Source organism: Parasteatoda tepidariorum, chromosome 8, assembly GCF_982258835.1.
Source record: "Parasteatoda tepidariorum strain Cologne lab strain chromosome 8, Ptep-v5.0, whole genome shotgun sequence".
NCBI lineage: Eukaryota > Metazoa > Arthropoda > Arachnida > Araneae > Theridiidae > Parasteatoda > Parasteatoda tepidariorum.
Window position 1 is genome coordinate 108661993 of NC_141762.1, and position 15940 is coordinate 108677932.

At 28.4% G+C, this 15940-nt stretch overlaps 1 protein-coding gene across 1 annotated transcript in view; it reads left to right on the plus strand.

Annotated features, from left to right (window-relative positions):
* Positions 1-15940, plus strand: part of Nedd4 (E3 ubiquitin-protein ligase Nedd4) — a 105073-nt gene that overhangs the window by 49087 nt on the left and 40046 nt on the right. The window contains exons 13-16 of the mRNA XM_043053387.3: positions 1430-1484; positions 3513-3571; positions 7441-7506; positions 12952-13181. Of these exons, the coding sequence (XP_042909321.1) occupies positions 1430-1484; positions 3513-3571; positions 7441-7506; positions 12952-13181 (410 nt within the window). The remainder of the gene's footprint in view (positions 1-1429; positions 1485-3512; positions 3572-7440; positions 7507-12951; positions 13182-15940) is intronic.

Here is a 15940-nt window from a genome sequence, read left to right on the forward strand (position 1 = left end):
GGCAGAACTTTTTTGAGCTATCTGCGACAAAACTCTTTTTGCAAGATACTTTTAATAATAGCAAATATCCATGTTACTAATTTGAAATAACAAAAATGTCAATTTCAAAGAAGAAAAAAAACTTTTTGGATAAAATAATATTTTTTTAAAAATTTAATATGTAATATTTTTTCTTTATTCTAATATTATGGGCAATGTTTTTGTATTTTGTAGGGGAAATGCAGACTAATTATTTTTTTTTTTACATTTTGTAAATCATCATCACATTAAAAAAAAAAAAATCGTGAAATCCGTAATAGTAACTACCAAAAAACAAATGATCGACAACGAAATTATGTAAATCGGACTCTTCAAAAAGAGGTTACTAATTGTGTGTTTTCATTTTGAGATTCAGTTGTTGTAAGAAATAATATCGTATTAAAAATATCAGATTTTGAAAACTATGTGGAAATCAGTAGTAATAACAGCATAAAAAAAATAGAACCAAAAGTTATTCAGAAAAGAAACCCAAATTTTTTACTTCATTATTCGTTATTCTTCATTATTCTCAATAGAGATTGGAAAATTCATAAGCATTTTTTTCTTCTCTGCATCTTTTGAATATAATTCTGAAGAAAAGATATATATAGTCTTTCGAAATCTTTTGAAACTTTCTGCTGATAAACCAAAATTTTTTACTTCCCAAAGGTAAATTCTTTCTGCAAGAACTTGGTAATGTTCTGCGTAAATGTTGCCGTGTTGCAACGATTCTGCCCCAGGGGACAATAATAAATAGACAGTAAATGTCATGGAACACTTTAATTAATCAAACTACTAAAAAAGTTACTTTATTGTAAAATTTAAGCTTGAATTGACATAATAACTACCATTATTTATACATATCTAATTTTGATTCTTTACAACTGAAATCTATTTAATCTTACACAAATCTTTTCAAATCTGTCTTCACAAATCTAAAACTGTTGTGGTATTGATAATGTTTGCACAATCTAACGTAGCCACTCTATTTACCTATTTCTTTTTCCAAAATAAAAAATTATGAAAATTTTTTTTGTAGTGAAAAAATAATTGCAGTGATACTTGTTTTCTAGGTGCATGTAAGTATCTGATTAAAAGTATTTATCCTGATGTATTTACATATCTTTAAAAGACGTAGACCTAATGTTACATGTAAAGCCACTGTTACCAATTAAAATTGAGAAATAACCACAGATATGGTTCCACATAATACAGTGATTAAATAAATTGAAACCAAAATATGCATCATGAAATAATTTAGTAAAAAATTATATTTTTTAATATTCAATAGGCTTTAAATAATTAAATTTTTTTAAAAATCTAATTTAAGTTTAAAAAACAGTTGTTAAAATATCTAAATTTTGTGGGTTGACTTTAACTGTTTTTTTTTAAAAAATTTTAACCTTTTTAGGAAGGATGGGAAGAACGTTTCCATACAGATGGTAGAATATTTTTTATTGACCATAGTAAGTGACTTTTTTATATTAAAAATGTCCCAAAATTCATGCATTAATCCCCATTTGTGCAATAAAGTGTTGCCGAAAAAACAGAAGGAAGCACATGGTGCGTAGCGTTTTTAAAAAGTGCTTATTTTCGTTTTTTAAAACCTCTGAAAGGGGCTTTTTTTATTGGGGTTTTTTAAAAAGTGCTACATTTTCCCTTTTCGAAAATGACTTTTTTTTTCTTTACCGTGTCGATTTTCACCACATATTATGCAAAAGCGTGGTTTTCTCATTGTTCTATTCAACGTTTTCACAACTCATTCAAAGACAATGCCTTTCGGCGCACCGTCGATATGAAAGCACCAATCATTACACATGTTTAATGAAATGCTTATGAGTCTGCGTGTGCATTGAGTGACCTGGGTTTGGGTAGATCATTGCACCCTCATCTGCATCTCTGCTGCATTTTGCAAGATATTCTCAATTTCATTTTCCACCCTTTGAAATCGAAACGAAAAATCTTTTGATCTTTTTATGGTGGCTAATAGATTTAAAACAAAAAGAATTCTTTATCAAAAAGTAGTTATTTTATCGTGACCATGCAAAGTTTAAAATATTATGCATTTTGTTAATGTATATGGTGCTTATTTTTTTAAAAACATTTGGCTGTGCATCCTGTAAAAGAGTTCTTTATCAAAAAGTTGTTATTTTATCATGATCATGTAAAGTTTTTGAAAACTAGTTTGCTGCTCTATATAGTGCTTAAAAATATTATTTTATTGTTTTAAAAGTACTTAAAAGGTGCTTATTGTTTGTTGAAAGATTTAGCTATGCACATTGTTTATGCGAAAAGAACAAGCCTTTTTCATTCTTATGATTATCATTGGTTATGTGATTTCCTATTTTGTATATCACAATTGGCTCACCACATCATGTGATTTAATGTTTAACGCCTCAGAACTTCTTCTTTTTGTTTATGCAAACAAGCTAATAATGACCCGAGCATTAAAGGAGAAAACTGTGACATCAGCCATGTTCAGCCTCATTAAATGTAAAAGGGTCATTGAAAAGTTTTGACCAAAGAACGACTTGTACAGGGTATCCGCGCACCTTAAAAGTCATGGATTTCGGCATCGAACAAAATTTGTCATGAAATGTCATGATTTTAATAATTTTTTTTAAAAAATCATGAAAAGTCATGGATTTAGGTTGCCAAAAAAATCTAATTTTTAGAATGGAATTAACCCCTTAATTTCATGGTGTTCTGAATATCTGAATTTGTAACAAAATTCCCACTGGCAGTCATATTTGATTAAAATATGAATTGTTTTTATTGTGTTCTTTAAAAATTATGGTGTTCTTTCAAAAAATGAATGAAAAAACATCATTTCTAAAGCGAATTATCTTTTAAACTGTGATTTCAGAAATTTTGTTGTTATTTTTTATTTATTTTTTTTTTCATCTTATCAATTTAAAATTCTAGCTGAAGCAAGCCAGTCATTGGTGTATTTTTTTTCCCTTTCCAATGAGCAAGAAAAGTATCTTTAGAATGTAACTCTGCAGAAGAGAAAGAGAAAAAAAAATTTGCTTTTATATTTTTTCCCAGCTATTTTATTGCTTCAACTCTTTCTTTACTCTGTTTCTTAAATATAAAATCAATAAATATGAAGATGTAAATTATAACAGTTTTTGGTTATTCCTATCATTTCAATGAATGTTGTTATAATGCTTTTTTAAATTCATTGTTGCGCTTTTGTCAGAGGAAATAGTAACTTATGTCATGAAAAATTCTTGGAATTAATCATGGAAAGTCATGAATTTGAAAATCTAAAATGTAGCAAGTACCCTGAATGTACTATTTCATGCATGAAACCTTTGTTGCACAGTTCATTAGAATATTAAATTAAAATAAAAAGCAAACTTTTTTAATTTGAGACTCACCTGAGTTTTCTATCAAAATTACTTCTTGCATGAATGAATTTGGGACACCCCTTGTATGTATCTGTGTTGAGTTCTATTCAAATTTTAATTATATAAAATTAATTTCTTTAGATTCTAGAGTCACACAATGGGAAGACCCTAGGCTAAACAATCCAAATATAGCTGGACCAGTAAGACATTTTTTTAAGTTTCATATTTTTAAGTATCAGACATTTTTTCAACATATTTAGTTTTATTTTCTGAATTAAAAATAGAGTTTCTGCTTCTTATTACGAGTTATTTTTCCTACCTGTGAAGTTTTTGTAGCAAAAACATTACATGCACATCAATTTTTTAACTTTACATGCAGGTGTTTTGTTTTTGGTGTCAGAATACTTTTTGAATTGACATAAAGCTGTATTAATATGAAATAACTGAAAACTTGCACAGATTTTGTATAAATCAATCAATTCAAAGCGGGTTTTGATTATATATAAATAGTTTTATTGCCTTAATCTTAATACAGTGTAAAGTCGCGTATCCGGAATCGGTGGGACTTCCAGAAGTCCGTATAATAGATTTTTCCGTATAATACACCCCCAAGGTAAACAAAGCTTAAAATGATTTAATAAACGATCTGAATCTAAGAAGCAAAAAATAAATAAACACTATTTTTAAGGGGAATAATGTTTTAGCATTAAAATATCTAATCAATCAAATATAAAATATTAGAAAAAAATATTATTGCTGAAAATATGGAAAACGAAAAAAATTTAACAGTTACGAAAATATTAATCCGCCATTTTGAACTAGAATGATTCAAGCAGGAAGGGGAAATTCTGGAACAAAGCTTAAAATGATCTAAATCTAAGAAGCAAAAAATAAATAAACATTATTTTTAAGGGGAATAATGTTTTAGTATTAGAATATCTAATCAATAAAATATGAAATATTAGAAAAAAAATATTATTGCTTAAAATATAGAAAACTAAAAAAAATTGACATATGAAAATAATAATCCGCCATTTTTAACAAGTAAGAAAGGGAAATTCCCGTCATTCATTAAGGTGGGTAGATGGAGAAGAAAAATTCATTTCCTCCTTATTTGTGAAAGAAAATAAGTGTAAAGAGGAGATCATTTAAGTTGAGGGTGGGAAGTAACAAATTATTTTCTCTCCAATCATTGGCTATCAATCAAGCATAAAGGCGGGACACGCTGATCGGGTTCTATTTATTTTTTCTTTTATGACTGAAAGAATCTGCTAAAGAAAGAATGTTACCCCCTTTTTCCCCCCGCCTCCTGAATATTACATGGTATGGGGAAGAATGTTTTGTTTCTCAAGGACGTGTATCCTTTTAGACCTATTCAAATTTTCCATTTTGACTCCCCCTCCACCTTAACGCTTGCCCCGTTTACCCTTTCCCACAGTATTTCAATAAAAAAGGTTCCAGGAAATGCCTCTTTTACTAGCCACCTGCATGGGAAAGGAGGGGAGGGAGGAGACTCTGTTGCGGTAGATCTTCACTTCCCCTTTCTGGTGATTTATGGGTTCAATGCATAAATCAGAGGTTCAGTGCAAGCTAGAAAAAAAGAAAATTTGTCAAAAGATTTTTTTTTTTTTTTTTTTTTTTATTTTTTTTTTTTTTTAGGAAAGGGGAAGATGGAGAGATGTTTGTTTATTTGATTGTTAAAAAGTGTCCGGGAAATCGACCCTTCCGGGAAAGGGACGTCCGGATATGGGACGTTACACTGTATATGCAATATTAATTTATTAATATTTTTTTTAACATTTATGCTATTAAAGTGGGAATTGAACTTTTATAATTAAATTGATTATATCAAAATATTTTCATAAAAATAAAATTGTTTTGAATACTTAAAAAAATTATAGTATTCAGATTACAATTGCTAATATTTGTACTAAACTTAAACAACAAAACATAATATTACTTAATATTTTGTTTTAAGACAGGCTTCAAAATAATATTTCATATATTTTTAGTAATTTTATTAGATAATTAATGTATTTAAATTTGAATTTTGAAATTCCTTAGAAAAATTACAAAATAACTTAGGTAAATAAATTCAAGTATTAAAAATTTTGCATTAGTTTTCATTTTCAAAAAATGTTTCTTACATAATTTTAAGAGATAAAATAGCAAGCATTTGTCTTATATCTATGCATTTACTATATTTCAATTTAGATTTGACTTATACAGCTTTAATTCAGAACCTTTAATCCAAAAATGAACACAAATATGAGCCATGTTTTTTTCTTTATAGAACTTACTACTATGATTTTGATACTGAAACTTTTTTTTAGTTTTACTTTCGTAATAACTTAAATTTTTTTGTTGTTACCTTAAGTATGACTCTTTAAAGAAAATAACATTGAAATATGATTGGAATTAATATTATTTATTTTTATCTATTTAAATAATATAAAAATAATAAAAGATTGAGCTTTCAGGCACTTTTTCCCCACTTAACTTTTCAGTAATCATCACTTTCAAACCGTGATGTTGTACTTTATGTGAAAGTTGAAACTGGGATTTATTATTTGGTAAATTAGTTTAGAAGTTTTTAAGTCTCAAGTTCATTTTCAAAAATAAGTAACTAAATAATTAAAATATAATAAAACTAAAATATAATAAAACTAAATATAATAAATTATAGTACAATTTTTCAATGTGTTGGATTAGTTAATACTCTTGACAAACTTATAGTTTGTATCTTATCATTTGACATTTTACAATGTTTGAATCACTTTCGAAACTTATCTCCAAAAAGTTCCTCGAATTAATTAGCTAAACTTTTTTTTTGGTGTCTTCTTTGATGTTTCTTCCTTTGAAAAAACCTGCCCCATTTTACCCGTATTGCAAAGGTGGACTAAATATACCGAAAAACAAAAATTATGTTTTTTTTCTTCCATGTTTTCACAATATTTATTAAATTACTTCGGAAATATAATTTGTTTTTCATTTTTAATATAAAATTGCGAAAATTATTATATTTTAATTGCTATATTTAATTATTTAAACGTATTATATTTTTTATTTTTTTGCTCACCATATTTGAATTGCAATTTTTTTTTGTTCGTATTTTTAGTGTATTTCAACTATGAATTCAATTTACCTGCACATAAAAACCCATAAAGAAAAAACCCCAAATTTTAAAACAAATTTTATCGAAATACTAATTTTGGCCACAAACCTTGGATGCTGGCCCACTGTGCATTTCACTGCGAGATATGAAAGAAGCAACTGTTTTTCTTATTTATTTCATAGTAATTACTATTTTATGCTATTGCTTCCCATTACACTTTATGAAAGCTATCAGCTTAATTAATGTATCTGCTATTGAATTTTTAAAAAAATTTTGGGCTGCAGTGGCTGGGTGATATTTCACGGAATAAAGAAAAAAACATATGACTACTATTATATATCAGGAAGGTAAACTATTAAAAGAGTTTTATAAATGAAATATGCATTGAAGTGGACTGTCTGTATTCTTTTCCGTTAAGGTTAAGCAATGTAAAAATAAGCTATTTTTGTAATGGGAAAGTTTTTATGTTTCAATTTTTCAATTCCTACTATTAGTTCACCCTCCCCCTATATATCTTGTTCAAATTTTCAATTGTTAGTAAAATACTTTTTAATCATCCATTCAAGTGCAGATACATTTTTTAAAACTTGTAGTTTAGGACACTTGATGTTAATACAGTTCTTTCAAATATTCAATCATTCATTCAATTTAATGAATTAATTTTAGTTTTATATAGGAGATAAAATTGTAATTATTGAATGAAAAAATAACTGAAATAAAACTTTTCTTTGTTGACTTTAAATTTTTTTATTACTCGTTAAGCGGAATAGTTCAAATTTTCAGATACAGCAAAACGAAAATTTATAATAAATCAAGTGACCAAATAAAATTGTGCTCGATAAAATAAGTTGTTGAATCAATTAATAAAATTGTGCTTTTTTTTTTATCGATGTTTATAAACAAGTATGTGTTTTGATTACCTATTTATTTACATATAAATGCATATTTTAATAGGCTGTTCCTTATTCACGAGACTACAAAAGAAAATATGAATATCTGAAATCTAAACTTCCTAAACCAGTAAGTTTTTATTGTTTATCTGCACTCTGAGCTTTACTATTGTATTATATTGTATTTTTTATTATTGTATTAGTAGTGTTTCTACCACTACAAAAATACAATTCCCTGTTATATAAGACATGTCAACTCGATTCTATGTTGGGGTACCTTTTCATAGATGAAGGTTGACATTGTCGATAACACTCTCCCTACATTGGTGATTATAGAACGTGATGTGAACACGCCTACTTCGATGGATTGTCCACATTGAAGAGTTGACTTACTACTTGGGACTGCAACATTATCCAGCTCCTCCCTCTGTTGCCACTTAGTCTCGATCACACGCAATATATTCACTCGACTGCTAAAGGCAACGCAGGAGTGACCACGACCGTGAACTTAATACAGCCCTGACGATCAGCATTCAAAAGTATGGTGATCTTAATACAGCTCTTCCAGCTTCTCACATAACAGCGATGAATCACCGATGGTATCCGTTCATCGAATTCTGTCACAAATGTAATTTTGGTGGGGGAGTACTGTTGTGTTTCTACCACTACAAAAATTCAATTCAATTCACTAGTGATGGGTGATTCTTTGGAAACGTGACAATTTGAAGAAAACAAAATTCTTCAAATTTAAAGTCTTCAAAATAATTTTTTTTTTTTTTTGTTGGTATATTTAGTTACATTTATTAATTTCTTACGTAGAGCAGTGTAGTTTTTTGACATTTGCTCAAGAAAAAAAAAATTAAATAGAAATTCACCTAATTTTGAATGACAGAAAAATGACATATTAGCTTGTAAGTTAAAAACACAGTCATTTTAAGCTAATAGTAAGTAACTCAGCTTAAGAAACTCAAAAAAGACAAAGTTGAGAAGTTAAATTTAACTTTTTATGTAACTAAACTTCCAATTTTTACAAATTAGTTAAGTATACTGAAAGTGGAAGAGTAACACAATAAGATGGTTTTAAATTTTACTACACTTTAATTTCCAAAGAAACAGTTAAAACAAAGAAAAATTGTAAAATGTCATTTATCTCGAAGTTTTTAGAGGAAGCAAAATGCCTGGAAGATATTGGGTAACGAGCAAAAATTTTTTAATTTGTGATATTCTAAGAAATTTTGACTGTCTTTTTTCCCTGGGGCACTTAAAGTGATTAGCAGTCTGTTTGCCAGTCCGGTAATATAGTTAACTTTCATATCTTTATGAATGACTTCAAAAACTTCTACAATAAAAATGATCATCTTAGGAATTTTTTAATTAATTTTATAAAAATTTGCATTAAAATTAATTTTATTATAATTTACATCAGAAATTTTTTATAATATTATTTAAATTTAAAATATTTCAAAACATTTTATTTTACAACTTTATTACATTCCTTAGTTTAAACACCCAAGCAACGTTTAAAGACTATGACAGAATTAAATTGTACAGTGATGTTCTTAGTTTATCCTTTATATTTTTAACTATCTGTGTTTTAAAGAAAATTAACCTAAGCCCTTTCGGTTAGATGGACAATGATTTGTTTAAATTAATTCTTTTATCCACTGTAGAAGGAATCAAAAATGTTTTTGTTGTTGGTATGTACTGAATAAAATTGTGTATAATAATCAATCATTAAATAAATAAATAACTTTAATTACATGCAAGCATATTACTATCTTTCATAAGCTGGGTATTGTTAGTATATGCTTTCCCTCTTTACATTATAGTGTTTAAAAAAATTTCTTATAACTATGTTAATGTCCTGGAATTTATAAGCCAGGATAATGACAATTTTGCCATTTTACAGCATTTAACATTACTTTAATTTAAAATTTTGGCCTAAGACGTTTACTTTCGACAGAAAACATGAGGATTTCTTGAAATAACTAAGATAAATGTACATAGTTTATAATTATTAATGATTTCAAAAGGACAGGAAAATGACAACATAAAAACCTTCTCACCTTGTAAAATTTTTTGAAATACATTTTGATTCAGAAAGTTGGTTCTTTATTCCTGCTATTAGACATGTTCTGATAGGATGGTATTCTAACTAATCTCTTAACCTAAGATATTTATTGCTGGGGCTATCTTTTTTGGTTATAAATTACTAAAAAAAGTGGATTTAACTTTGAACTGTACAAGATTTATAAACAACCCGATATTTTTAAGTACATAAAATTAAATAGAATGAATTGGGTGGCTCACATGATTTGAATGAGTGATACAATGCAATAAAAAAGATGCTGCTTTTTAAACGCACTGGGGGAAAAAAACCAGGGGAAGGCCACGTTTGAGATGGTCTGACTAGGTGGAGTCTGATTTTCTTGCAATCAATTAAAAGAATTAGAGACCAAAGATTTATCTGAAAATCTTCAGAGGAAGGCATTGGCCCACATTGGGCTGTCTGGCCAACTATGATGATGATTCCATTGCCATTTATTTACTATCAAAACATTATCAGATTGTAGTTTCATAAAACTTTGCATTAGAACCAGTTGCCATTTTTGTATATTAGTAACTAATTAGAATCCACCTATTTATGGGTGGGTTTTTTTTTTCAATATAAAGGTAAACAGCAACTAACTAGAGCTGTGGACATGCTTGACTTCCGGTTAGAATGTATACAACTGCTTACTACAGTTTATTTTCTTAGGCTTTATTTTCAAACAGATAATTTTGTTTTAATAAAAGAAATAAATTGTATATAATATGAGCATAAATCTGCTGTATTTTGTAATACTATATTAATGATATTAAGTAATTCTGGGGAGTTTGAAGTAAAAAATTTATTTTAATTATTCCTAGATATGTTGTTCAAAAAGATGGCATGGTTGCTAGATTTCGAAAGAACTCGCTTTTTTTCTTACTGTCCTGATTTGGCCTCTTTTTACTTGCTTTATTACTGTTTGTATTTGTTGCAAGTTGTGCACCATCATACTTTACTGTTAGCACATTGTTGAACCTGCGAGACTAAGCAGGGTATCCGCGCACCTGGAAAGTCATGAAAAATCATCGAAAGTCTTGAATTTCGGTATAGAACTAAGTGTGTCATGAAATGTCATGATTTTAACTATTTAAAAAAAAAAAAAAAAATCATGAAAAGTCATGGATTTAGGTCCCCGAAAAATCTAATTTTTAAAGTGGAACCTCTCCCCCCCCCCCCCTAATTTTATGGTGTACTGAATAACAAAATCCCTAATCACAGTCATATTTTACTGAAATATAAAATATTTTTATCATGTTCTTTAAAAATTATGGTGTTTTTTCAAAAAAATGAAAGAAAAACCATCATTTCTGGAGCGGATTATCTTTTAAACTTCTGTAATTTCACAATTTTTATTATTATTCATTTATTTTATTTTATCGATTTCAAATTCTAGCTGAAGCAAGCCAGTCATTGGCGAATTTTTTTATTCCTAAATGAGAACAGAAAAATCAAGAGTATTTCTTTCCTTTCCGATGAACTAGAAAAGTATCTTTAGAATAAAGTTCTTAAGAAAAAAAGAAAAACAAATTATTCTCTTTCTTTACTCTGTTTTTTAAATTTCAAATCTATAAATATGAAGATGCAGAGTATAACAGTTTTGGTTATACCTGTCAGAAAAGTATCTTTAGAATAAAGTTCTTAAGAAAAAAAGAAAAACAAATTATTCTCTTTCTTTACTCTGTTTTTTAAATTTCAAATCTATAAATATGAAGATGCAGAGTATAACAGTTTTGGTTATACCTGTCATTTCAGTTAATGCTTTTGTGAATTTATTGTTGTGTTTTTGTTGGAGTAACTTTGTTAAGTCACCAAAAATTCTTGGAATTAGGCATGGAAAGTCATGAATTTGAAAATCAAAATGTGGCAGATACCCTGACTAAGTTCATTTTACAAATTATCATTTATTTATTTAATTAAATTTTGAAGTTTATTTATTGTTGACAAGGTAATAAGTGTTTTATAATGATTGTTCTTTTTTGTTGTTACTTTTGACATCAACTGTAACGTAAATATATCAAATAAAGGTTTTGAGAGAGAAAATATTTCTATCACAATGGATAAGTAATTATCACTTAAAACAAGAAAAGTAAGAAAAAATGGTGAAAAAAGCACTTAAGATTGCACAGATTTAAATAAAAATTCTTCAAAATTTTTAAAAAGTAACTAATTTAACATGAAGTAAATATGAAAAAGAAGTAATTTTTGGAAAAGAGACTGTGAGAAGGTAAATGCTCTATCCCCTGAGCCACTATGACTTACATGTCACCTTTTAGAAGAGTCTGTTAAAAATTGTTGGCCTGTCAAATAAATTGAAGCAGTCAAAAGATATTGCTACTATAAACAGAGAGTAGACTTGCTTCACGGTCAAAAAAAAGAACAATCTTGAGCATTCCTCGAATTATTACTTAAATTATTGCAAATTACTTGAATTATTGCAAATAAGCAACAAAATTTGACTGTTTACTTTTTATGTATTTTTTAAGCAAATGAAGCTTTTAATCAGATAATATCTTACTTCCTCAGTTTCTTGTAATTATTTAATTAACATTTATTACGCATAGTGTGGAGTTTTTCTTAAATAGTGCTTAACGGTGCTTATTTTTGTTTTTTTAGAAGCTCTTAGAGGTGCTTTTTTCATTAGGTGTTTATAAAAAGTGCTTAATTTTCCCTTTTCGAAAATGAAATTTTTTTTCTTCTTTAACATGTGGATTTTCGCCACGTGTTATGCAAAGGCATGCTTTTCACATTGTTCTATTCAACGTTTTCACAATCCATTTTGGCGTCCTGTCTGTCTGTAGTGTATAAAAGCGCCAATCATTTTACGTGTTTGATGAAATACTTATGAGTTCGGTGAAATTCAAGCACTCTCATGTGCAACTCTGCTGCATTTTGCAAGATATTCCCCATTTTAGGCTTCACTTTCCACCCTCTGAAATCAAACCTAAAAATCTTTAGATCTGTTTATGTTGGCTAATATCATCAAGAAAACTTATTTTTGCCAGAAACTAGTTATTTTATCATAATCATATAAAATCTGAAAATTATTTTGCATTTTGTTAATGTATATAAGGCTTAACAATATTTTTGGAGTGCTTAAAAAGTACTTAAAAGTTGCTTTTTTTGTTTTAAGGATTTGGCTACGCACCCTGTCACATGTTGCATAGTACACCCATAAAATTACGACATTTATTTTTACTTACTCTTTGTTTAATTACATATTTCTGACTTATAAAAACTTGTTTCGATTCTAATAAAGCATTTGATGTTAATGTATATACAGCCTAAAAATATTTTTAGAGTGCTTAAAAAGTACTTAAAAGATGCCTATTTTTTGTTGAAGGATTTGGCTACGCTCCCTGTTACATGTTGCGTAGTACACCCATAAAATTACGACATTTATTTTTACTTACTCTTTGTTTAATTGCATATTTCTGACTTAAAAAGCATGTCTCGATTCTAATAAAACATTTGATGTTTTTGTAGGCGAATGTGTCTGGCAAGTTTGAGCTGAAGGTGAGTCGAGCAAACATTCTGGAGGACTGTTACAGAATCATCAGTGCTGTCACCAGGGTGGAACTGTTGAGGACAAAATTGTGGGTGGAGTTTGATGGAGAGGAAGTCCTCGATTATGGTGGTGCCTCCAGAGAATTGTTTTTCCTTCTTTCAAAAGAAATGTTTAACCCTTACTATGGATTATTTGAATACTCCGCTGTGTAAGTTTGATTCTTACGTTTCAGTGTTTTCCAATTTGCTCTCTCTCTCTCTAACCTTAGTCACCCCCTTGGTGCTACACCAGGGTTGCTACTTCGCAGGGAAAACCTGTAAAATAACTGGGAAAATGCAGATAATCTTGATTTTCTTTTCTAATTGGGACAATACAGGGAATTTTATTTCTTACTTTTGTCTTTTAAAAAATAGTGACCTCTCAAAGCACAATCTATGGGATATTCAATGATGATATTTCAGCCAGGGTTGGGTTTTTGCCGTCAGAAACTGGTTTTTGGCATGACAGTGGTAAAAACCGTCAAAAACGTACTGTTTTCTTTAATTTATGGCATATAGCCGACAATATATTATTTTCACATAATTGCCTTTATAAATGAATGTTGTAAGTGATTTCTATTGATTTTGCAACTATATACATGTATTCTTATACATTCATATAGAAATATTGTAATATACTTATTGAAAATAGTGATACTTTACTTTTATCATTATAGCTTGATTTGCAAAGGATTCAAAATTTTGCACTTCTTAATTGTTAGAAATAAACAAACAAAAAAAGCTTGGAACTATTAATAAATTCAAGAACTGAAAAGAATTTTGCTTTGATAATTTGGCATTTCTTAAATATTAGAAATAAGCTAAACAATACTTTCAAAACTTGTAACAAACTCTAAGTCAAGAATGACTTGGCATTCTTCAGTAATGTAATATGCCAAACAAAATGATGCTTGGAAATGTTTGAAATTTTGTTTAGTGTACCAATATTTTACTTCAAATAGTATGTTTTGATATAATCATGTTGAGAAATGCAAGAATCTGTTCTTAAATATCTTTTAACAACTTTTTTTTTCTAATTTTATTGCCCAAAAATGAATTAATTTAAATTATAAGCAATTAATCTCAAATAAAAATACAGTTTTTCCAAAACTATGGATTTTTGATAGAGGGGTTTTTGACATGACGGTAAAAACCATGGTATAAACCGGTAAAAACCGTTATGTGTCAAAAACTTGCCAACCTTGATTTCCACCATCTATTATATATAATTCTCTTACGTGGCTCCCAAATTTTGGCTGTATTTCTTTTCCGCTGGTGGCAACGTTTGCTTTGCTTTGAAAACACCAAAGCATTCTGCCTTTTAATGATGTGTTTCTGATCTAATATATATAATTGTCTTACATGGCTCCCAAATTTTGGCTGAAGTACTTTGTACAACTAAATAAGGTTCTTTTCACAACACTTGAATATTTACTTTATTTTCTTCATTCATAGAGAAAACAGTCGGCAAAGAATTCTGTTAGGTTAAAAACCATTTCGTTAAAAAAATAATGAATTCTTAAAGAAATAAAAATAAACAACTTAAAAAATAAAAATGCTGTTGCCTGCCATAGAATTTTTTGAAAGTTAACTTAGCAACATAAATCAAAATGACATAGAAGCGCAACTAGATCAAAATTATGATACCTGAGCGCTTGACGTAACAAATCCTTCAATTCTAAAAGTGTTGTATTGCCAAATGCCCAAATAAACAATTGTGTTCTTAAAGAAATTCGATAAAAAGTTTTAAATAAACAATCTACTTCTACAACTGCTTCTTGAAGAACTTGGCTCATTGATTAAAAATTATGTTTTAATTTTACAGTACTAACTTTACTTCGACTTTCATTATTGCTATGACCCTCTTTTATTACATTTTACAACTTCATGCTAAATTTGAGGACTTTAAGTTGTTTTGTGGTTGAATACTGACATTTAGAAATGTGTACATAAAAAAAAAATATTTAGAGGTTAAGAGTTGCATCAGAAAAATTTAAATTGTTGACATTGAACTTAACAATGGAAACAATCGTTTTTGTGAAAAATTGAATTGTATTGTTGACATCAAAACTAAAAATATTGTGTTTCAACTTAACAATACTACCTTAATTTATACTTTAAGATTGCCTCGGAGAAATTTGAATTGTTAGCAATGATTTAAACAAAAAGTTTTATTTTAGCTGACAAATACTATATTATAATTTTAACTTTTTCTATGACTATACTCATTTTTTTACTCTTTTCTTTGCTTTGTATACATTTTATTTTTTTGTGATAAAATAAAAAAACTTATAGTTGTTCTGCTTCTGAACACTGATGAAAACACAAAATGATGGGCTTCATCAATAATCAAAAATATATACATTTATTTTACAAATTCCATATTATTAAGGTGGCGCCCTTCAGAGAATTAAAAATACAAAATTATCTTCATCAAAGCCGATGCTTTACATCCGGCGTTCAGTGGCAGACTACTATTTCATATTGTTTTACAACACATGGCCTTAGCCCTCTGGTGGGAAAGACTTTAAAACAAAACTTACAACAGTTACTTTTCTCAACAACTGAAAGTTAGAATAGTGTGATTTAGAATAGTGTGAAAAATATGTGAACTGTTTGCAATTTCAAATTAATATTGAAATGTACAGGTTTAGAATTTTCTACAGTGAAAAGTTTTCGGAACTTCAGTATTAAAAAAAGTATACAAAAACTAGACGTTAAGAACATATCCAATGAGCGAGCATTGGACTGCGAAGCAATCCGAAATGAACTGTGAAAGCAGTTCCGGGGGTAGGTGAGCGCCAGCGAGCAGGGGGCGAAGCCTCCTAGTACTAAACTATTTAATTTACTACAGCATTATTTGTTTTAAGTAAAGTCATGGTGCGTACCGTTTTTCCTAATTTTTTTTAAAAGCCTTTGTAAGTGCTTT